Source organism: Rhinolophus sinicus, chromosome 14 (assembly GCF_057876585.1).
Source record: "Rhinolophus sinicus isolate RSI-liver-muscle chromosome 14, RSI-T2T, whole genome shotgun sequence".
Taxonomy (NCBI): Eukaryota; Metazoa; Chordata; class Mammalia; order Chiroptera; family Rhinolophidae; genus Rhinolophus; species Rhinolophus sinicus.
Window position 1 is genome coordinate 181,393,833 of NC_142514.1, and position 22,514 is coordinate 181,416,346.

At 38.7% G+C, this 22,514-nt stretch overlaps 1 protein-coding gene across 5 annotated transcripts in view; it reads left to right on the plus strand.

Moving 5' to 3' along the window:
- The first annotated feature begins 224 nt into the window (after positions 1-224).
- Positions 225-22,514, plus strand: part of RTN3 (reticulon 3) — a 53,468-nt gene continuing 31,178 nt past the window's right edge. For 4 of the 5 annotated variants that reach the window (XM_019717888.3, XM_019717889.3, XM_019717890.3 and 1 more), the window contains exons 1-2: positions 225-503; positions 14,063-14,119. In XM_019717888.3, coding sequence (XP_019573447.3) covers positions 362-503; positions 14,063-14,119 — 199 coding nt within the window. In that variant the 5' untranslated portion in view covers positions 225-361. The remainder of the gene's footprint in view (positions 504-14,062; positions 14,120-22,514) is intronic. The other variant, XM_019717891.3, reaches the window with a different exon arrangement.

Here is a 22,514-nt window from a genome sequence, read left to right on the forward strand (position 1 = left end):
ACGCCCCTTGCGTCTTGTCCCCGGGAGGCGCGGCTTGAAGCCAGTTTTGCCCCTCCTCCTCTGCTGGAAAGGAGACGGAACAGTTCTTGCGCCTGCGTCCTGCGTCGCTGGGCGCCTAGAAGCGGCCGCCGCCCGCCCCCGCCGCCCGCCGCCCGCCTGGGGGGCCCTTTGTACGCCTGCGCGCTCGCGCTCCCGCCCTCTCGCTGCGCTCGGTTGAGTCAGTCAGTCTGTCGGAGTCTGTCCTCGGAGCAGGAGGAGCGAAGGGACTTTGGAGAGCCATCTGCCCGATTATTTTCTTTCCCCTCCCTCTCTCCCGCCCCACATTTCTCTTCACCCCTCTCCCGCCCTTGCTCGCGCAGCCATGGCTGAACCGTCCGCGGCTACTCAGTCCCCGTCGGTCTCCTCGTCGTCCTCCGGGGCCGAGCCCTCCGCGCCCGGCGGCGGCGGTAGCCCGGGAGCCTGCCCCGCCCTGGGGCCGAAGAGCTGCGGCTCCTCTTGTGCGGGTGAGGCGCGCCGGGGACCCCTGCCCTCGGGAGGGGGCGTGAGGGGCCAGGGAGAAGGTAGATCACCCTCCCTACGAGAGGCTGCAGCTCTTGGGGACCGGCGTCTGCTAATGGGCTAAGGGGGAGGGGAGTGTAAGGTCGTGCAGGCGGTGGGGAAATAACGGGGTGTGAGGAAAACAGGTTGGGGGCGGGGAGATATTCTAGAGAGTGGGCGTTAACGCCAGGACGCGGCAGGTGGGAAAAAAGACCATATCGGGGGAGCGGTCCACTTAACCCGGGTGATTTACCGGAAGATTAGAGATTGAGAGGATTGGGGCGGGGGGTCGTAAGAGAAATTAGTTAAGATTTTGAGGGGATGGTGGTGAAAGGGTTGCATTGCAGGTTTGCAGACAGGTCTTGACATAATCGGACATTCGTGGTAGTCTTCCAAAAAATAAAATGTTTTTGGTTGCCATTGGGGAAGACGAGGAAGTTTAGTGGAAACATTAAAGCCGTTTTCTATACTGTTTTCACCTGCCTTTAATTTTTTGTGGCTAGACTCCTTAAATTTTTCTGAGGCTCTGACATAGGAGGTGGCGTGATGAGAATACCTCAGGAAAGATTTGGGAGGGAGCTGCCGATGGTCCAAGATGGATCCGTGACTGCATGTGCAACACAGCCTGCTCTTCCCTGGCGCGGCGTGGGGGTGGGGACATGCAATCAGTCGCTTATATTCTAGAAGATAATAAATAGAGTCAGGTCCACCCATCAACGTATTGTGATTTCATGGTTTCTGTGGGCTGTTATTGATTGCAGTATAACAAAAGGGGATGTTTACCGCAGAAAAGGGGGAGGGGGAGAAATTCAGACAAAGCAGGGGCTGGTGGAACCCCCTTCTCCTTCCATCTCTGAAAGACGAGGAGGGAAACTGCAGGCCGCTTTTAGTTTCCATTGTATGCGCGTCTGCCTGCTGGTGGGAGCTAGCTGGCAAGCGCCCCTCGGGCAGAGATCTGCAGTGCAGATGCCTTCTCGAGGGAAAAAAAATGCACCATGAGCAGGTGGTGGTTCTTAAAGGAACTCAGTCTTCGAAGGAAAAAAATAGCTTTTTGTCAAAGGAAGGGCCATAAGCTCGGGAGAGTACTGATAATTTTGCTCTTAGTTAAAGGATTTTGAGGGATTTTAAATGCTTCATTTTCGCCTTTTGCCAGAGTCTTGGGTTGATCGTTAAAAAGAACATATAATTTCTGATATTTATAACTTCATGTATAGTCTCTACGTGTTTTTCAAACTGGATTTCCCACATCAGAGCTTTGGTACGTCGTTGGGTTTTCCAGTGTGGTTATGGTCATTTCAGTAGAAACAGTAGCAGAGGAAGCTTTCGGCAAGGTCAAGATTGCTGTCCAGATAAAGGAATGAGGCAGCAAATTTAGAACCCTTGTTCCCTTGAACAATGGCGAAGGTCCAGGTGAACAGCAGCTTCCCTACAACTTAGCAACTTGGTGTTTTGGTGTTAATTTCTTGTCATTGCTTACTATTCAGTTGGCCCTTTTGTGCGTATCTTTTGATTTTTCTTGATTTAAAATTTTTGATTACCTGAAAAATAAGATAGATAATGTTAAGCTCTTATCCATTGAAAATTTATATTAGTATTGTCTAAAAATCATTAATACAATTTTGGTGGACTCAATATAAGATCCTCATTTGCCGCGTCACTACTTGAAGAGTTCAGCTTAAGATACTGTCATGTATAGTCACCATTTCACTGCAAAAGCTTCCTTCTTGCAGAATGTTTTCTCCATCTTTTAGAGGAAATGTCTCAGGCTTCTGTACCACAAAAATAAGATGGACTTTGTTATTCCAAATTTAACTCATTTAAAATGGATACTCAAAAAAAAGTAATTACCTTGATTGTTTAAAAATCTATGCATGTTGATGTCAGCCTTCAGCTTCACATTCTTTCACTAAGCTCTTCTTGGATTTAGACTTTCAAAAAGTAAAAGAAGAGTAAGTGGTCGCTTGGTGTCCTTCAGCAAACAATTTTGTCTGTCTTGCCTGTCCTGTCCAGTGTTGAATGTTAGAAATACTAGTTTCCACCTAAAGGTGGAGACTGAGTGGTGGCACCCTCTGGCCCAGTGCCTGGGGTCCTAGTGCAATGAGCTTGGAGAAAGGAGGTCAGAGGCCAGGACGGGCTTCCCAGATTTCTGCCTTGAAAGAAACCAGAGATTTCAAGGCAGAAATGTTGAGGTAAAAGAGACTTACATATTTAGTGTTCTTTTCAGGATGAGTTGCCTTTATTAGATCTCAAGTATAGATAGCTTCGTGTCTATTGTATGAACTTTAAAAGTGCTTTAATTGTTTACTGTTTATAGCCTTCAAAATTCTATAACTTGCTAGAGACTGTTCTTTATTATTGCTCTGAAAATCATGATGCCAAAATACAGCTGCATTTCTTGTATCTGTTCATGGAAATTAGCTCAAAAGCAAGAACAGCTTGGGCAATTAAAAAAAAATGTTTGCTTTAAATAGTCTTTTCCTCACTCATGAAACTTAGTTGTTCTGTGTACTTTTATAGCAACATTTTCATATTTTGTTCTAACAAGTCAATGAAGTGTGAGTGTATAATTTGTGTTTTCAGTCTTAACCCTTAAAAAGGAATTTGAACAACTGTTCAAGAGACATTATAATACAGACATTATCTGTATTTGTGTCAAATAATCCGTGACAGTGTAATATGGTGGTAAACACAAATTTGAGTGCCAGAGACACCTAGATTTTAGTCCTGACTCTCTTACTAATTTTATGACCTAGTGCATGCAAACCCTGAGCCTCAGCAACGTGACCTAGACAAATTTACCCTGCCTCCTTAAATCCTAACTTTTACTGAATGTCAATATCTAATATTTGATACATCTATTTGCAGATTACAAACTTTTGCACACAGATTCAAAATAGGAATTAAATTACAAGTGAGAAATCATAATATTCCTAATAAAGGAAGATCTTACACCTTTTTCTTTTTTCTAAAAGTGAGTCCGTGTTTTTTTTTCAGCTTTTGACCCCTCACATTAGTGTCTTAAAGCTGCTACCCCTTTCACTCAGCTGGTCGTTTAAAAAGGTGGTGGTTGGGGGTGGGGAGAGCCAAGGTGTTTCATAAGTGGCTTGACATAACGTCAGTATGCTAAAATACTATCTGCATTCTGACCATAATACGTGTAGTTATGGTACATTATGAAACTCCTGTCAGTGGAAGCTCTAGAGCAAGGAGGAGCCAGCAAGAAGGGTCATGTCAACATAGTTTACAAATGCGTGTTGACTTGGATGGTTTTCATTCCCCAGGAATAAAAAGTTTCTTGTAACGCTGTTTTCTTTTAGAGTCAAATTTACAAGTAATTTAACCACTCTGATCAAACAAACCAGTCTACATCTATTTAACAGGCATACCTTAACCTGAACTTGAAATCTCTAGGGGATTGTTTATTAAGTTGCTGCTAAGAGCATCAGTGTTTTTATTTTTGTTATTTTAGAGATGGTCTGAAAACAAAATAAAACTAATATAATTGCTTTTATTGTATTTTGTATTGTATTTTGTGGTGAGGAAATGAAATATTTGTCTTAATGTAGGAGTCAACCATTTAATCCTGTGTGTGTTTCAAGCACTTACTTGTAAATGAAGTTTGGTAGTGAAGGAATTGGAGGGAAAGGGGAAAGTTAAGGTTTCCAGTTTTGTTTGAGCCAAGAGGTTGTTTGTTCTGAAGAAAGGCAGTTCTCTTTAGGCTAGCCGAAACCCTAGAATTAACCATTTTTGTAATTCTGCTGAGAATTACAAAGACTCCAAATAAATGATTAACTGCATATTTGTTGTGTGTACTTAGCTTATAGTTTGTAGTCATTTTTGTTAATGATGAATTTATATTTGTCTCCTAAACTGTACAAACTTGTGGAAAATATATAAATTTTATAGTAAAACGTTTTAAATAAAAATTGCCAAGGTTATACTGTGTTTGTATAATTAACTTATTCAGAAGTTACCCGGGAAACTGACTTGCCTTTTATTCTGTTCATTCATAATAGCTATTAATTCTAGAATTATTGTGGATCCTGGGATATGTTAGAGATGTTCTAGAAAAGGTGTATATGCTAAATAAGTTTAGCCATAATCAGTATTACTTGTGATTGCATCAGTAAAGTCTTTTCCTACATATCTATGACTTATGTAAGACATGTTACTCTGTGATATTGCAATTTCAGAGAGAATCCCTTTAAATATTGTATAGCTTTGCATTTGTATTTTACATTATTGGGGGAGGTGGATTGTCAGCAGGTAGCCCACACTTGTGGTCTTTTTCTCCCGGTAAAGTAAGCACATCATCACAACCTAACCAGGAGAGGACATACGCGCTTTTTGACACGTTTCTCATTGGCAGCCTGCCCTTGAGGATGTATTGAAGGGTAAACTAATACAGAGCTCCTTTTGTCCTGTTAGCTGAAGGCATTTCAGCAGTGAGTATTGTCTTCATTTTACATAGGAGATAGAAGTATTTAATTTTTATATCTGTACTGCTCTATGGGTTAAGTTTGCCTATGCATTCACTTAATTCAGCACATGTTTGAGCATACATTAAAGGTCTTCATTAGGTGCTGTGGGAGATAGGAAGGTAATAAAACAGAGCATTCCTCTAGAGCCTATATTCAATAGTAGAAATACTTGTATTGTGTTTATCTGTAAGGTAGGCAGTGATAGAAACCTCATTTTACAGATGAGAAATCCGGCTCCGAGAGATTAAGTGACACATGCCCAAAGGTTTGATGCTGGGAAGTTGAGGGTAAGATAAAAACGAAGGGATTGAGGCCCCAGTGTAGTTCGCTTTCAGATATACGCACTGCCTCTTTAAAATTTGAAACGTGATAAAAATAGTTCAGTCACCCTCTTGAATTCAGTTATCAGTTTAACTTAAAAGCCTAATTTCTGGTCCCACAGTTTCTAAGGCAGGTGCCTTTTTGCTCCACTGTTCTACAGAAACTTCTCTTGTCAAGTTCACCAGTTATTTTCCACATTGCTATATCCAGTCGTCATTTCTTAGTCCTCGTCTTAAATGCCCTTTCAACATCTTTTGGTACAATTGATCACTCCCCCCTCCTTGAAATACCTTTTTCATTCGTCTTCCATGGCACCACACTCTCTCACTAGCTGTTCCTCCTGCTTCCTTTGCTAGTTCTTTTTATGTTTTTAATTGAGACATAATTCACGTAACATAAAAGGCACCATTTAAAAATGGTTTTTAGTATATATACAAGATTGTGCAGCCATCACTATCTAATTCCAGAAAATTCTGTCACCCCTAAAAGAAGCCCCATACGTGTTAGCAGTCACTCTCTATGCCTCCCTCCCCCCATCCCTTGGCAAACACTAGTCTACTTTCTGAGTCCGTGGATTTCCTTATCTTTGGGATTTTATGTTGCTAATTCTTTTTTTTTTTTTTTTTTAATCTTCCCAACGTCTAAACTTTAAAGTGCTCCAGGACTCGCTTCTCAGAAGGTCCCTGTCACTGTTTTCATTTGTCTCATTTATGATCTCCATGTTGTGGTTTGGAATACCATCTATAAATTGGTGACTTCCAAATCTTTATCTTCAGCATCCATGTCGAACAGGCATCTCAGACTTACTGTCTAAACTGAACTCCTGATCCATTCCTTTCACAGTCCTCTCCGTCTCAGTAAATGGCCATTTTGTCCATCTTTTTGCCCAAATCAAAAAGCTTGGAGTCACCCTTGACCCCTTTCTTTCCTTCATGCAACTACTAGTGAATCCTAATGCTTCTACCATCAGAACATATCCCGTGTCTAACCAATTTTCTCAACTTCATTGCTACCACCCAGTCATAGCTCCGCTGGATTATTGCGGTTGCCTCCTAATATCTCCAGACTGTTTCCCTTGTCTCTCTTCAGTCTGTTCTCCGCATAGCAGCTGGTGTAAATCTGTGAAAAACGTAAGTGGGATCATGTCGCTCGTGGGCACATGCTCCAGTGGCTTCCCATCACAGAGTAACTGCCCAAGTCCCTTGGGCTTAGGAAGCCCTTTGACATCTGCCCCAACCTCTGCCCTGCTCGCCAGCTTCACACACACTGACCTCCTTGCTGTTCCTCACACCAAGGACGCCCCTCTGCCTCAGTCTTACTTGGCTGTCACCGCGTAGAATGTTCTCCCCGCAGATATCCTCGCAGCTCTTCCCTGACTTTTAAATCTTTGCACAAGAAAAACAAAACCTTAAATAGGCTTCCCCTGCTTTATTTTTATTAATAGTCTATCATAATCTACCTACTATAATCTATTTTACTATAATCTGTCTTAATCTATTTTACTATATTTATTTATTTTGTTTATTGTCTGTCTTCCACACTAGAACATAAGTTCCCTCAGAGTGGAGATTTTTCCTGTTTGACGCACTCTTCTATCCCTAATGCCTGAACAAAACCTAGCACAAAGCAGGCCCTCAGATATTTTTGAATGAGAGCAGAGACCTTATCATTTTTTGTTCAGCAACAAAAACTAGTTCTTGGCTCATAATTGTTGTTCAGTAAATCTTTATGGAATAAATGGATGGATGAAGAAACTATTCCCAGAAAAGCCTACAAAGTATTGCATAAACTTTCACAGGGTTCATGAACTACTATGAAATCTATTCATATACCTCAGGTTAAGAACATTTGGGTTTTGAAAATCATTATAAACTTTGCAAAAACGTTCTCTGTGAAAACGGACATATTCATTTAGGTACTGAGGAGACAGTTTTCATGTAGGCCTATAAAACTTTAATACATATATCTCATGATTAAGGTTGGTTTCTTTTACTATTGTCCTTGCTTCTGGACGAGGTATTTTCCACTAATGCTTTACTCCAGAAAATTGTCTTTTTATAGCCACTTGAATGCCACATTTTGGTGTATTAGAAAGAGACTCACTTCCAATAAGGAGTCAATGGTAGACTAGTTTGATGTGTCAGGACTTTAAAATACGTTAAAATAAGTTTAATTTCCATCTTACTCTGAAAAAAATCAGAGATTTTGATTTAATACATTTTGAACATTATTTGGAGAAAGGTAAGACATTCCTAAAAGTAAGTGCTATTTTAGAAGTTGGATTATTTCAATATTTTTAACCCATTTCATATTTACACAGTCCATTTTGTTTCTTTCTGTTAGATTTTCTCATTTTGTTTCTTTTGCAACAAGAGTTCTGCTTGTTCTTGCTCTTTGGTTGCGTGTACCTTTACTCCACAGATGTACAAAGAAAGCTCTCTGACTAATTAACAGAAGGCAACCTTCTGAGAGGCCGCGCTCTAAAACCAACTGAACCATCCGGCCGCCTCTCCAGAAGCTCAGTGATGGTTCACTGTCTTCAATCTAGTTGTGGAGGGCGCAACTCACTGGCCCATGTGGGACTCGAACCGGCAACCTTGTTAAGAGCTCGCGCTCTAACCAACTGAGCCATCCGCCGCCCATCAGAGTCTATTTTTGAAATAACAGTTCAAAGATCTCTTACACTTTGGTTTTCACCAAACATTTATTAAGCCTCTGTAATGTTCAGGCCTCCATTATACTGTGGAGAAGGCCTCCAGTGCCTTTTGCTGTGTGCTGGCCATCATATTCATTTCATCATATTCATTATGAAAGATACAGGGACTTGTAAGAGGTCCTTAACCCTAAGGTGCTTCCAATCAGGTTGGACTTCATTTCCAACAGCAAATAAGCTGAATTTCTTTAACTAGATATTAGATCTTATTTAGGTTTATTGGATCCAGAGGACCAAAACATTATTACTGATTGGTTTGTTTTTATAGTAGTTATGTAAACTCTAAATAAAGAAATAAAAACCAACCTGCCAGTTTATGTAGTGTAGGAAGTGCTTAGTGACTTGCTTCCAACGAGTACAATATGGAAGGGTGGGGAGCAGTGCTCCTGTGGAGCCCCCGGCAGACTCCCTCAGCCAGGGGAGCAAGGTGAGGGAGCGAGACATCAGCGAGAGTCGTATTCACAGATGTACCCTTGATGGGATACAACAGGGATGGCTCTTCACCTAAGTATTAATAGTATTCTTCCTCAAAACCCATAGCTCCGGTCTAACCATGAAAAAGACATCAGACAAACCCAAGTTGAAGGGCATTCTGTACAATATCTGACCAGTATTTCTTAAAGCTGTCAAGATCATCAAAAACATGTAAGATGAGAAATTGTCATAGTCCAAAGGAGACGAGATAACAAAATGTGATGTAATATCCTGGGTGGGATTTTGGAACAGAACGGGGGCATTAGGGAAAAATGAATGAAATCCCAATGACCTATGAGGTTTAGTTACCAGTAATGTATCAATCTTAGTTCATTAGTTGTGACAAATGTACTACCATACTAGTATAACATGTTAACACTGGGAGAAACTGAGTGCTGGATATAAAGCAACACTGCATTATCTTTGGGTGTTTTCTGTAAATCTAAATAAAATTTAGTTTTTTTTAAAAGAAAGAAAGCCTTAATCATGAAATAGAAATTGCTTTGGTAGAGGCAAGGTGGTCCACTTTCTCTCCTTTTTTAGCAATACAATGGAGGTCTTAGCCAGCACAGAAAGACAAGAAAAAGAAATAAATGGCATAAAGTTTGGGGGGACAAGGGTCAATCTGCCTATCTGTGGAGCTCTGTTGGGGGGAGGGCACTAATTGGCTCCATTTAGCAGCTTCTATGAGATGTGCGTTGCCATCAAAAACTATGATCATGAGAAAGAGTAGAAAGACTGCTTTGTGTGTGTGTGGTCTGGCTATAGAGCAAAAAGGGAAACTAAATGAAAAAACTAGTTTGTTTTACTATTAGAATATTATAGTAGAAATGATGTCTAAAAGCTGATGAATTTCTAATTTTCATTATATTATTTATTTATTTTTTTATTGTTTTTAACATTGGGGTACAGTGTGTTCCTCCAGGGCCCATCAGCTCCAAGTGGTTGGCCTTCAGTCTAGTTGTGGAGGGCACAGCTCAGCTCCAAGTCCAGTCGCTGTTTTCAATCTTTAGTTGCAGGGGGCACAGCTCACTGACCCTTGTGGGAATCTAACTGGCAACCCTGTTGAGAGCTCCCGTTCTAACCAACTGAGCCATCCAGCCACCCCCATTATGTTAATTTTAGATACAACTTCAAACACTTTACTTTTATGTATTGGAAGATGCTTTAATAATCTATAGAAACTACCACAAAGAAAAAAGCTTTGGGCTTAACTATAGAAGTCATTATACAAAGTTGTTCCTGAACGTAACTTGCTTCTGCGTCTAAAAATAAAGCCCGTATCCTGCTGGTGTTGAAGGACAGTTATCACGAAAAGGAACAATTCCTTGAAACAATATTTTTATTGGGAGTTATAAAATTTCAAACAATTAGGTGTATTTGGTGTATTTTCCCTAGATGTAAACCAAAACTTGAATCTCACGTGTAATCCAAAGCTTCTCCCCTTTCCCCTCACCCAACACAACAGCACAGGCTTGACCTAAATTTGAAGACCTGCACTGATGTGCCTTTTTGCTATTTTTCCTCCTTGTTTTTCCACTTCTAACCCATCCAGTATGCTGCTGGAGGGAAGAGTTAAGAGGTAAGGGGACAGGGTCTTACTGGTATGATGGAATTTTAAAATCTAAACTTGACTAGTAAATTTTCAGGTAAGTAGCACATACATTTCAAATCAGCAATAGAAGGACAGGTGATCTGACTGTCCTTATATGTGATACAGTAGGTGATACAGTAGGAAAGGCACAGGATTTCAGGAAAGTTCGGGGTTAAATCTTGATTCTGACACATGAACTTCAGGGTTGGTTGGTTTGTTTTTTTTAATGGGAGTTGTAAGGATTTAATTTAATATGTAGTATATAAATGTTCAGGACTCTAAGTAAATGGAAGCTCTTTTCAAAGAGGCAGGATTTTTTTTTTTTTTTGTCGTTTTGACAGCTTGTTGCAGCTTAAAGTATTATGAGGATTGAAAATTAAGTTGTGTGACAACCAATAAGATTATTCACTAAATAGTTTTTTTGAAAGACCTGCTAAAGATCCCATTTGTAAGTGCCCGTCTTCCCCTCTTAAATAGCTAACTCATTCCACGTAGGTGGGGGGAATAGGTGTGTATTAAGAATTATAAGAAAAACGTTCATGAAAGAAAATTTAAGAAAACCAAAACATAAGTAAAATTAAAAATCAATGAGTAGTTCCACCCAGTTAACATTTTCATATATATCCTTTCAGTTTGTAACAAGAAATTAGCTCTTTTTTTGAAATGTTCATTATTTTAAAAAACTCAAACAGAAAAGCAACAAAAAAAACTCATAATTCCTGAAAGTAAATATCATGATCTCATTCTTCTTACATGAGTTTGTATTTTTTACCAAAATGCGATTACATTATTTAAATTACTTTTGTGGTGTTCTTTTTTATTCCGTGCACTATCAATGTCTTTTAATGTCAATAAATTCTCATCTACACCACAATTTTTAATGGAGTCCCATTTTAAGTAAATAGCAAAACTTATTTAACTGGCTCCTCATTGACCTTTGCTAAGTTTCCTTAAAAATATATTATTTGTGATAAACAATATTATAGCTACATATTTGCACAGGTGACTGGTTATTTCTTGGAATTAGATTATCAGCAGGTCCACTTGTGCCTTTTTATCCATTCTAGCAACTTCCTGGTCCTTGTTCTCTCAAATATTGCTTTTTTATCTATCTTCAGACTTTCTCTACTTGCTCCTTCCCTTCTCTTTATCAGTATGCTTAAGTCATTTCCATTCCTAAAAGTCTTTTCTTCAACTCTGCCTCTCCCTGTAGCTGCTGCCAGATTTCAGTCCTTCACTTTATCACCCATCCTGCTTTTAAAAGTCCCATTCACTCCTCAGTCCTGTGTCTGGCCCCTCCCCACCACTCTAGCTCTGGAGTTACAGGGGCTACATTACTTGATTACTTCATTTCAGTCACCCATTTCAAAGTCTTGACCACTCACTGGCTTTTGACTCTGTTAATCATTCTCTAAAGTGTTCTCCAAGTGACACCATTTTCACTTGGTGTGTTGACTCCTTTCTGTCTCCTTCACAAGTTCTTTTTTTTTCTTGTACCTCTTTAAATATTGGTGTATCTCAAGAGTCCATTGTGAAACCTCTCTGATTCTCCCTGAACACATTCATTTACTCCACTGGTGTCAATTCTCATCCAAATATTAACTGCCATGTATTTCTCTATGGCCTTTACCTCTCTCCCTGAGCCTGTCCGTGGTGGTCAACAGTTTCCACTTAGATGTGCCTTAGATGACTTATTAGTGAAAGGTAATATAAGGAATTCCTTCTCTGTTCCATACCCCATCAGTGGCGTTTCATTTAGTCCTTTAGTCCTAGACTGCTCTAGTCTCCAACATCCAAATGATTCCAAGTTCTGCCCATCGTGTCTCGTCCAATCTATCCTCTCCTTCCCATCCTCACTGCCTTAATTCAGGCCCTCATGTTCTTTCCAAAATTAAGTGCTTGTTCTACACTGCTACCAGTTCTTCAAATACATGTGATATTGTCACTCCCTTACCTTAAAACTTTTTGTCATTCCTCATTTCACACAGTATAAAACCCGGCTTTCATTACATAACAGTTAAAGCCATTTAGAATTTGGCCCGTTGTTCCTCTGCTGCAGAACGCCTTCCCCTGCCTCATTCACCTGTCCGACCAAGTTTGCCATGTCTCCTGCAGTTTACCCTAGTGACTGCCTCTGCTGCGTTCCCACAGCTCATCCAGTTTTACTAGTTTGAATTTTTCAGTTAACTTGTCATCGCTGTGTTACAGTGCCTGGACCTGGCTACTTAAACATAATGTTTGGTTTGATTAATAGCATTTGAGAATTAAGGTCATCGTTCTTGGGTTCAGTTCCCTGTAGCTTAAATATGGAGTATGAGTACAGTGTTGTTTTGTAAGATAGGAGATCTCATGCAATATTGTTTCAAATTATCACTGGTTATCTGTGTTCTTTATCAGAATAGTTGCTATGCGCAAAAATTTATGTGTTGAAATTTTCCATTTGGAGGAGTTGTTAGGTGGAGGTGAAAAGGCAAGTTCATAGGCTTTTTTTGGCATTGAGGCTTACTTAGCATTTGGTTTTTCAAGTTTATTCAGATGTAAACTCATCAGTTGGCAGAGGTTTAATGTTGAAGGTAAATACATATAGGAGTGAATCCATCTGGAAACATTAAAGAAATAGATAGAAATGCTTGTTTTAAAAAAGAAAAGGCGATTTGTAGGAGTAAATGTGATGCTTCATTTTAAGATAATTGAAAAGCGGTGGATTTTTAAATTCTGGTTTTGAGTTACTGAATTATTGTTTATTGCCTACTAAATTCTGCCATGGTGTTAATATGCTCCATATGTGTTCATTGACTAGTTTTCTTAAATTAGTACTTAGAGATACAGCTATGGCCCAATCCTTAAAAGTAATCTCCTCATTTTAATATAAATACTTGTAAAAACATTTTTATAACTGCAAGGGAAAGGAGTTAACAAGATCAGTATACTTAGGAGCGTTTTCGGAGGGTGTTTTTCACATGCTATTTTTATTAATTTTTTAACATTTTTACCAAAAAGATAATTTATATTCTTGGTTTGTCTGATTTCTTTTGTTTTAAGGGCCAAAGGTTGTAGTGAAAAGTAAACCTCCCTCCCTCCCAGACCGCAAAGTCCCTTTTGTTGCCAGTTAACAGAATGGGGCATACTCTATGCACTTCTGCAGTTCCCTTTTCTTAATTTAATGTATCAACTATATCAACATATATAGCTGTACCTCATTCTTTTTCATAGCAGCAAATATGCCATTGTTTGGATGTAACTATTTAGTTGATGGTCATTTAGATTATTTCTAGTACTTACAACCAGTGCTCTTGTGAACGTCCTCACACACGTCTTTGCACTGTTTGCAAAGACATCTCTAGGTTAAATTCCTGCAAGTATAACCGCTGAGTTAAAGAATGTGTGCGGGGTGGGGGGTGGGGGGTATGTGCATTTAAAACTTTGATATATATTGCCAAATTTAGAGGAGGGTAATTTTAGAAGATGAAGATTTCTCATGTAGTCCTATTTTCCCAAGTATTCAGAGCCAACTTCGCATATTTACCAACTATATGTTTAAATGCTCATATTTTAGTGACTAACTCCACAAAATGCAGTTGAAAATGGTTAAAAGCAACTACCAATGAGTACTTAGATTCCTATTTTTCCTTTCCCACACGGTGTTGCAAGGGAGCATCATGTTGAGGTTATACTTGTTTAAAAATGCTAGGGGTTCCTGTTTTCTTCCTTTGAAGGTGAGAATATGTGACCCTAAAAAATGGATTAACTTTAGAAATGCATCTCAAAATGAAGTAAGGTTTTACTTCCAGGTGAGTGAAAACAGTAATTGGAAATGAAGACTTGGGTTTTCTCCTCTTGTTTAAACCCAATGAAATTATGATGGTTGGCCAAAATAAAATAAAATAAAAGTTAAAATTCCTGTGTGAGGTTGTCATTCTCACGCTGTATATTTTCTTTCAGATTCCTTTGTTTCTTCCTCTTCCTCTCAGCCTGTATCTCTATTTTCGACCTCACAAGGCAAGTCCGTCATTTTTTTATGTGCATTAATAAAAGAAAAATGTTGAGAAAGAGGCTGTAACTGGGGATATGAGGCCCAAGTTTTCTATTGCCCCTAAATCCCTTAAAATACAAACCAATTAATAGGCAGTTCTTTATATTTAGCAATATCCAATGGATTTCCTGTAAAGGTTAGTAAAATAGAATGGCACTAGGTGGGCCTCTTGACATAGCATTAGCTTGAGATGGAGTTTTGAGTATGTTTTCCCCCAGTTATTTAATTCCGTTAACATCTTAACTTTTCCCAGTTTTTTTATTTCTTTAACGTCTTAACTTTTTTTTTCTTTTTGAGTATTTCTTAAAAATTAAAAACTCACCCACAGAATTTGGAACAGATAGAACTGTAGCTCAGAACACATGCCACCCCAAGAATGCAGTATAACTTACTGCTTTGCAGTTAGGTAACTAGTTTGGAGCCGTCATGGATTTGGGAAAACAGTGCCAAAGTGCTTGCACAGGACTGCGCACTGGTGTACCAGCTTAGCTAGGGTACTTCAATGTGAACTTCTGTGAAATGTGTCCCAAGAGCCAGGCTAATTCCAAATCGCCTAGGAACATCGAACAAGTCAGTTGACTTTTTGGCAAGCGAGGCTTGTTTTTCTACAGATTAAGCTGTGGCTTTGTTTTTTTTTCCATCTGCCAACCAGTGAGGAAAGGAGTCAGAGTGTGATCGCTCTAGGTTTGTGAAGGTAGCACTGCCAGGAAGCTGGAAGAGGGTGCTGTGTGTGCTTCGTTGATTTGCACTAATAAGAAAGTGCTGTTTCATTTGTGCTGTTGTACTCGACCTCAAATGTAGGTTAGTGGAAAACCCTTATTTTATAAAAGGTAATTACACTCATTAGATAGGTCTAAGAAGCCCTGTGCAACCAGTTTATTGCCTGGTATTGTCTGATTCCCAGCTGAATCCTCTAGATGCAAAGTCTAGATGCTGGTTTGTTAGGAGGACTTTGACCTTATAAGAATAAAAACATAATGGGATAAAATGAACATAGTAAAATTTTTGCCAGGATTAGTCTGCTTCTTAGGAAACGTGATAGATAATTTGTTGCTTTTAATTCAGGCTGCGAGCATTGGCACCCCCTCCCCTTCATGGCTGTGTGAACCCGACTATCGTGTGGGTCAAATTGTGACCTTTGAAATTTACTTGTTTATATTAAAAGATAGGTATTTTGTGAGTGTTAGAGAGCAACTCAAACCTACAAAGTGGTTCTTGACATCTGGAAATGGATTGGATTAGTGCCAGTTGGGATGATATTTTTAAGAGGTTTTTTTTTTCCCCTCATTAGAAATGTAATAATTTAGGCAACTAGGTATTACATTTATTCTACTCTGGAAGATAAACTGGTAAAAATTCAGTGTAAGTAGAATAAATAATTATATTTCCTCTGTTGTGAATGTTTCAGATCTTTTAAAATACATCCTTCATAGTTACAACTTCCAGTCACTTTTCTTATATAGAAGAGGTAATTGATACCCTAAATAGTGTAACAGTGCAACCCGTGCACAACATACCTAATGTATGGAATGTTGAGGAGATAACTCTTTTAATCCCTGTTAGGAAAAATTACACATACACTCAAGTAGAATGGAGGTAAATAAAACGGATTTGTTAAATTAAAAAACTAATGTTTAAGTAGGCTTCAGTGTCACAGTATGAGAGTTTGTAAAAGAAAATAGATTTGTCATTCTTCCTTTTAGCTTACAAAGTTATTTTGACCAGTTCAGACTCAGGATCGTGCCATTGCTAAAGGGCGTTGTAAAGAGGCGGTAAAACATCATATCCCCGAAGGTGTTCCAGTATAGCCTCCTACAGCATTACACACACACACACACACACACACACACACACACACACACACACACACCACAATGGAAAAGAGCGCAGTTGGTGCCCTACTTGGTTGGCAGGCCTAGAACCTGTTCAATTTGAGGTAACACCTTGGCAAGAGATTCGGTGTGTTCCGGGGTAGCCACGGCTGGTGCTTCTAGGCTGCCTAATATAAATAAGAGAAGAGGAAGTTGTTGGTGTACTTGATTAAGTGAATTAAAACCCCTGGGGAGAACAACTAGGCCTTTCAGAGTGACTGCTGCCACCAACAGGGACCTCAAGTCCGTCGCTGGCACTAACCCAACTAAATAACCTGTCTTGGGCTTCCATGTCCCTTAGCCATTTCGCCTTGGAGAATTGTGCCTTCTATATATCTAAGCCATACTAAGCAATATGTAGCAATAATTAAATGGGTCATTTTCATATTTAAGAATGACATTAATCCTGAAATATATACTGATTATTGAGCTTCAGGGAGATGCATGTACCAAAAACTGTTATTAATTTGGACTGAGTAGAGAAAGGCAGTTAAATATTTCAAAATTAAATTATGTAATATTTATTAAATTGTACTACTTTGAGGTATACAGCTTCTTAAGCTAGCAGGTTACCTTTTTTGAAAGCCAGTGAATAGATTTGTGATGAGAATGTCAATGGAATAGTCAGTTGTACTCCTTTGCAGTCTTTTGCTTATTGATTCCTTTTTTCTCATTAAAGATTTAAATTTCAGCCTAATCCCTGAGCATTTCAAAATAGGGGAGTAAATTTTAATGTTTTCCTGTGCTGTAAAATACAGATATTAACAGGTATAGATGTAGTATGTGGCTAATTTTTATTGAGCTTTTATGATGCTCAGTACTTTATATGAGTCATTTTACTTACTCCTCATAGCCAATTTTATTGAGGAAAGGTACTAGCTCTTTTACCAATTGAAACAAGTTTAAAATGGTGAAATAACTTGGTCAATGTCACACTGTAAGTGACAAACCTAGGAATCATAACCACTGCCTGCTATAAAAGATGATACGGTGTTAGTTGTATTTTAGGGTTTACAGGTATGTGTGGAGATGTCATTTTCAGGTTAATGTTACAATCATGTAGCATAGGCAGAAATTACTGTTTTTAACCATATTGTTGCTATTAGTTATGTAATACAGTATCATCTGGGAGAGGTACTCCCTCCACCAGGCACAAAATAAAACTGAAATTTGCTTTCTACTTTTGAAACCTTTGGTAAAAGTGTAGGCTGGAAAATACATTGGGGGTGGGGAGCAGATGAAAATAAGATTGGAGAGAATCCATCCACTCTGCAGAATTGGAAGCACATTGGCAGTAATGACCTTTGCATTCAGTTTGAGTGACGCAGTAGGCATCTGGAATAGGAAGTTAAACACCGAACTTTGGGGCAAGCATTGAGGAAAAATATTTGCCAGTTACAGCCTCTTTTTGAAACAAAAGTAAAACATTTTTCTTTGTCCAGAAGAGACTTTTTGTTTAGGATCTAGCTTGGCTGCAAAGTGTCTGCTGGCTAACTTCCTATTTTGATGCTGTGGCTGAAAGTTGCTGATACTGTTTTGCACGATAATTTGTCTTGTTTTGTGAACATGAGAAAATTCAAGTGTAGGAAAACCTATACCTGAATATTTCAAGCCTCCCTTGTATGAATATGCATAGTATGTATGTATGTGAAAAAGTCATTTAGTGGCTACTACGGGGTAGCAGCCTTTCTTCACTGATGTGTATGGTTTTTCCATGTTACAGGTATCCTTTAATAGTAATGAATTTCCTAAGTGAGGGGGGCAAGTAACTAAATGGTAACTATAACAGAATTCTAAGCTATTCACTCTTTTTAGGAGGAACTCTCATATAGGATATAAAATTACTTATTGCTTACTTGTTCTAGATCACTATGTTTTCAGTAATTAAGTTATAAAGGCTTGAAAAAAAGAGTTATAAAGACTTGAATAAAAAAGTACTAGATCGGGGCGGCCAGTCAGCTCAGTTGGTTAGAGCGCGGTGCTCTTACTTAACACGGTTGCTGGTTCCATCCCCACGTGGGCCACCTTGAGCTGTGCCCTCCACAACTAGATTGAAACAACTACTTGACTTGGAGCAGATGTATTCTGGAAAAACACACTTAAGTAAATATTTTTAAAAAAGAAAAGTACTAGATCTTCTAAAAGACAGTTTGGAGAATAAGAAAGAAAAGATATTTGAAGGATAAACAGTATATGAAGTTATTTTGCAGTTTGAATGTATTTACTTGATATGTATAGAGCATTCGTGAGTTTTTTCCTGTTATTTTTAACTCTCCACCTTGTTCTGTGAGATTAAGTACACGGGCATAGAATTAGCATATAGACCTATTCAAAGCAAAATCAGAGGACCACTGATGCCCGTGCCCTCCTGACGGGCACAGTGTGCTCCTGGACGAGACGATCTATGGTGAGGAATGAGCGTTTCCGTCTCATCTGTGGGGTGTTACAGGACTAGTGTTCTGAAGTACAGCTCGATTTCTCTACTCTTCTAAAACTAATCAAATATTCGTGTAACGGTGTGGTTCTCAAACCAGGTTCATTACCTGGGAAACTCGTGATGCAGATTCCTGAGCTCCATTCTCCTCAGGAAATTCTGAGTCAGTAAGTCCATGAAGTACTAGTAGTTGCTCAAAAGTTTGAAAGGGAATGGTGCCAAAGGCTCCCATGTTTCCCCGAAAATAAGACCTAGCTGGACAATGAGCTCTAATGAGTCTTTTGGAGTAAAAATTAATGTAAGACCCGGTATTATATTATAGTAAAATAAGACTGGCTCTTATATTAATTTTTGCTCCAAAAGACTCATTAGAGCTCATTGGCCGGCTAGGTCTTATTTTCGGGGAAACGGTATTTTTGCGCTAGATTGTTGAATTGTTCAGCTGGTCCTACACTGAACTCAAATATACTTTGACCTTCATAGTAGTATAGATCATTTGCTGAAACATTTTGTTCAGGAATGTTCTTTTATCTTTCAACATTGCTTAGAATTTTTTGTATATTGGGCTGCTTCAGTGTCTTTCTCCATATAGATAGAGCCTACCACAAGTCTTGGAATGTCATAGGTATTTGGTTTGTTCTAACTGATTCAGAAGTCACATCACCCAAATTTTTGAATTAGATAAAAGCTTTTTAAATTCCTTTTATTTCTGAATGGTAGGAGGGGAGGTGTCTAAAACTCTGAGGATTTTGTGTGTTATATACCCGGTGAAGGTAATTATGACTTGACAATATGTCTTTTTTTTTTTTTAATGTGGTGCTTGGGGACATTTATTGAGGATTTACTAAGTGCCAGATACTGTTCTAAGCACTTAATGTGTATTAAATCATTTAATCCTCACAGCAGTTATCAAATTAGGTGCTTTAGTAACCCCAGTTTTTTTTGAGATTTGCAACTTGCCAGGGCCACATGATTAATAAGTGAGATGAAAGGATTTTGCATCTTTTAATTGGAATTTTGGCTTGGGAGTGGTGTAGAAATTTAGACTATGACTGCCAACTTAATTTCCTAGTCTTATTTCAGAAAATATACTTGAATAGAGACTTGTAAGGATTTGGAGTTTAAGAAGATTTGGGTAAACAAGGAGCTCAGTACTGGATAAAGTTGGAGACATTCTGTGACGTTCGTAGGGTTGTGACCTTGTTCACCTCTTGCCATATATTGATTCCTCTTTTAACAAATCTATTAGATCTGTGACCCGTTTGTTAATAATTAGAGTAATGCCATATTAAGTGATTAGAATTCTTGAAAATGTACATTAAATGCCATTATATAATAGCAAATAACTAATCTAGAAAATATTCTTGATGAGGGGATTTTTTTGACAGGCATTTGTTTTTAATAATGTTGAAAGTCTCTTGTAGTGCATGTGAAGGGTTGAATCTTTTGAAAGAGGGAAGGGTAGTGGACATTTCTTTGAGATGTAAGGTAATCCAGAGTAATTTCACCAGGCAGTTTTATAGTGGATGGTATGTGAAAAACTAGCCATCTTCAAACTCCCTGCGTTTTCTGCCATTTTGCCACATACGGACTTGGGCGACAGCGATGACTGTTAAGTGCCACCTGACTAATTGGAAGAGCCTTTGCTTATGGGAGCTGTTCTAAAGGCTCATTAGATTCTGATCCTTGTTCTAGTGAACGTTTTCATGCTTTTATAAACTCTTTACTTCCAGCCCAGTTTTTCCCATTGTCTTGGTACAAGTCAGCTCTGTCCATGGTTGTTAGTGTTTAACCAGCCAGAGAAACTTCTTTTTATTTGCTGAAATTCTAAACAACGTAATTAGAATTAAAGCGCAATGAGGATGTGAATCTCTTTTGCTACGTGTAGGAAAGCTTGATTGACAATCGTGAGAGCTGGCACCTGCGTCTGAGTCACTGAGGAATGAATGCAGCATCGCACTGTTTACCCCCTAAGCTTGCCCCCCAGAAAACACCATCTGCCCTAGATATTAAGTCACAAAATTATTATTAGGGGACATGATTAAAGTTATTTTTGTATCTATAATTATTGTCAGAATAAAGAATCTGTAGTTAAAACGTTTGAAGTCTGTCAGGCAGTCATGGCATTCAGTATAGGACTTGTTGGTATTGTGAGAACAAGATTTCTGACCTAATCTTCTAGCTTCACCTCAGATTATTATACACCTGACTCAAAACTTTTGGAGTATTAAGAGATCAAGGAAGATAGGAGAGAAGCAAGGCTTGGAAAACTGACAAGTTTGTGTGCTGACAAAGCATAGCATTCTTCTAGCATGTTTCCCCCCCAGTAATGGGTGTATTCTCTGATAAGCATTCAGTGTTAGCCGCTTCCCTTTTCATTTATTCAAGCTCACAACCACATCTTCCTCATTTTATTTACTGGTTTTGCGTATTGTCTGTCTCCCACTCTTATTGTAAGCTCCAAAGGCAAGGATATCTTCTGTTTTGTTCACTGCTTTGAACCTGGTTTCTAAAACAATTTCTGGCACATGTGAGGCACTCAGTAAATACTTTTTGAACTATTACTAATTCATTTTGCCCACTTTGGCCTGTAAATGACAGGTATGAGTCATCTGAAATCTCAGTCTCTGAGCATTCGTTGTGGGGTGGAATCAGTTCTGCTTTCTTCAGAATTCCATTCCTGTTTGAAGGGAGGGGTTCCCAGACAGTTTTGCCTTATTCCACATTTAGTCCATTGAATGCTTCCTGGTAGAAATAGTAACCAGTTAGTTCAGTAACAACACATACCGTATTTTGCTGTGTATAATGCATACCCACGTTTTCGGCCGAGTGGACTTTCAGGGAAAAACTTTCATTTTAATTTTTTAATTAAAATTTTTATTTGTTTACATTTAGGTACTTGTTTTCTGTATTATAAAGGAATTTTAGCAGTTTTTAAAACATATTATGGTACAAGAAATTTTATGTAGCAAATAATTACAAAACACAAGAATAGCTAAGGTACAAGAAACTATATACCGGTAACAAATTTACGACATTTATGCACTATAGAAGGCCAAGAACTCTTCCTCGTTGCAAGTTCGTCGCAAGTTCAACAAAACTGATGATTGTATTCCAGGGTATTATTTTGCATACAGATATCGTTATTGATTTCTGAGTTACACTTTTAATTTCATAAGCATAAATAAAAGAATTAAAAACATTTATACAGATATGGAATTAATACTACCCATGTATTGTGTGCACCCTTATTTTTCCCTCACAAATTTGAGTCAAAACTGTGCATTATACACAGCAAAATACGGTAGCTCAGATTGTGGAATATTTCTAATTTAAATGTAGCCTACAGTTCTTTCAGGTTTTTGAGCCTTTTAACCTACAATGCTGAGCGTCATTTATAGTATATCCTTAATCCAGTCTTGCTGAGTATCCATGCTATGTGATAGATGTGACCGTGTTTACTACATTAGAACAAAATATGAATTACAGCTTACTTCAAATATTTTCTGTCCCACTAGTGCTGTTTGTACCACCAGACTTTTTCCCCTCAGTTTATAAAGACTTCCCCCACCCCATACCCGGATCACAGTTACACTATTCTAAAGGTCCGATCCTATGACATCAAATTGCAGTGATGTGTTTAGAGGAACATTTTCTGGCATTTGGAAACATTTTTTACAATAGTGGAATTTTATTCATTGCAGTAAGAGATTCTTACTTCTATTCATCTTTACAAAATGATTTTGAATAAAGTCATAATTTTGCTTTTGTCTAATTATTATTCAGCTTCTCACATGAAAAAGAACGGCTGCATAAGGTAACCCCAAGGCTTTTGTCTTTCATATCCTCCCAGTCGCTCATTCACGTTCAAGCCCGAGCTGTGCTGAGCCCACTTAGGTCTCACTTGCCAAGCTGAACCCTTGATTCATTCATGTGAAATAATGTAAGACCTACTTTGTTCCAACTCCAGAGAGACATGCAACACTGCAAGAAAGACAGCCACGGTAGCGCCTGCCCTTGGAACAGTTGTTTTGATCTTTTTCTCCAGCAAAAACT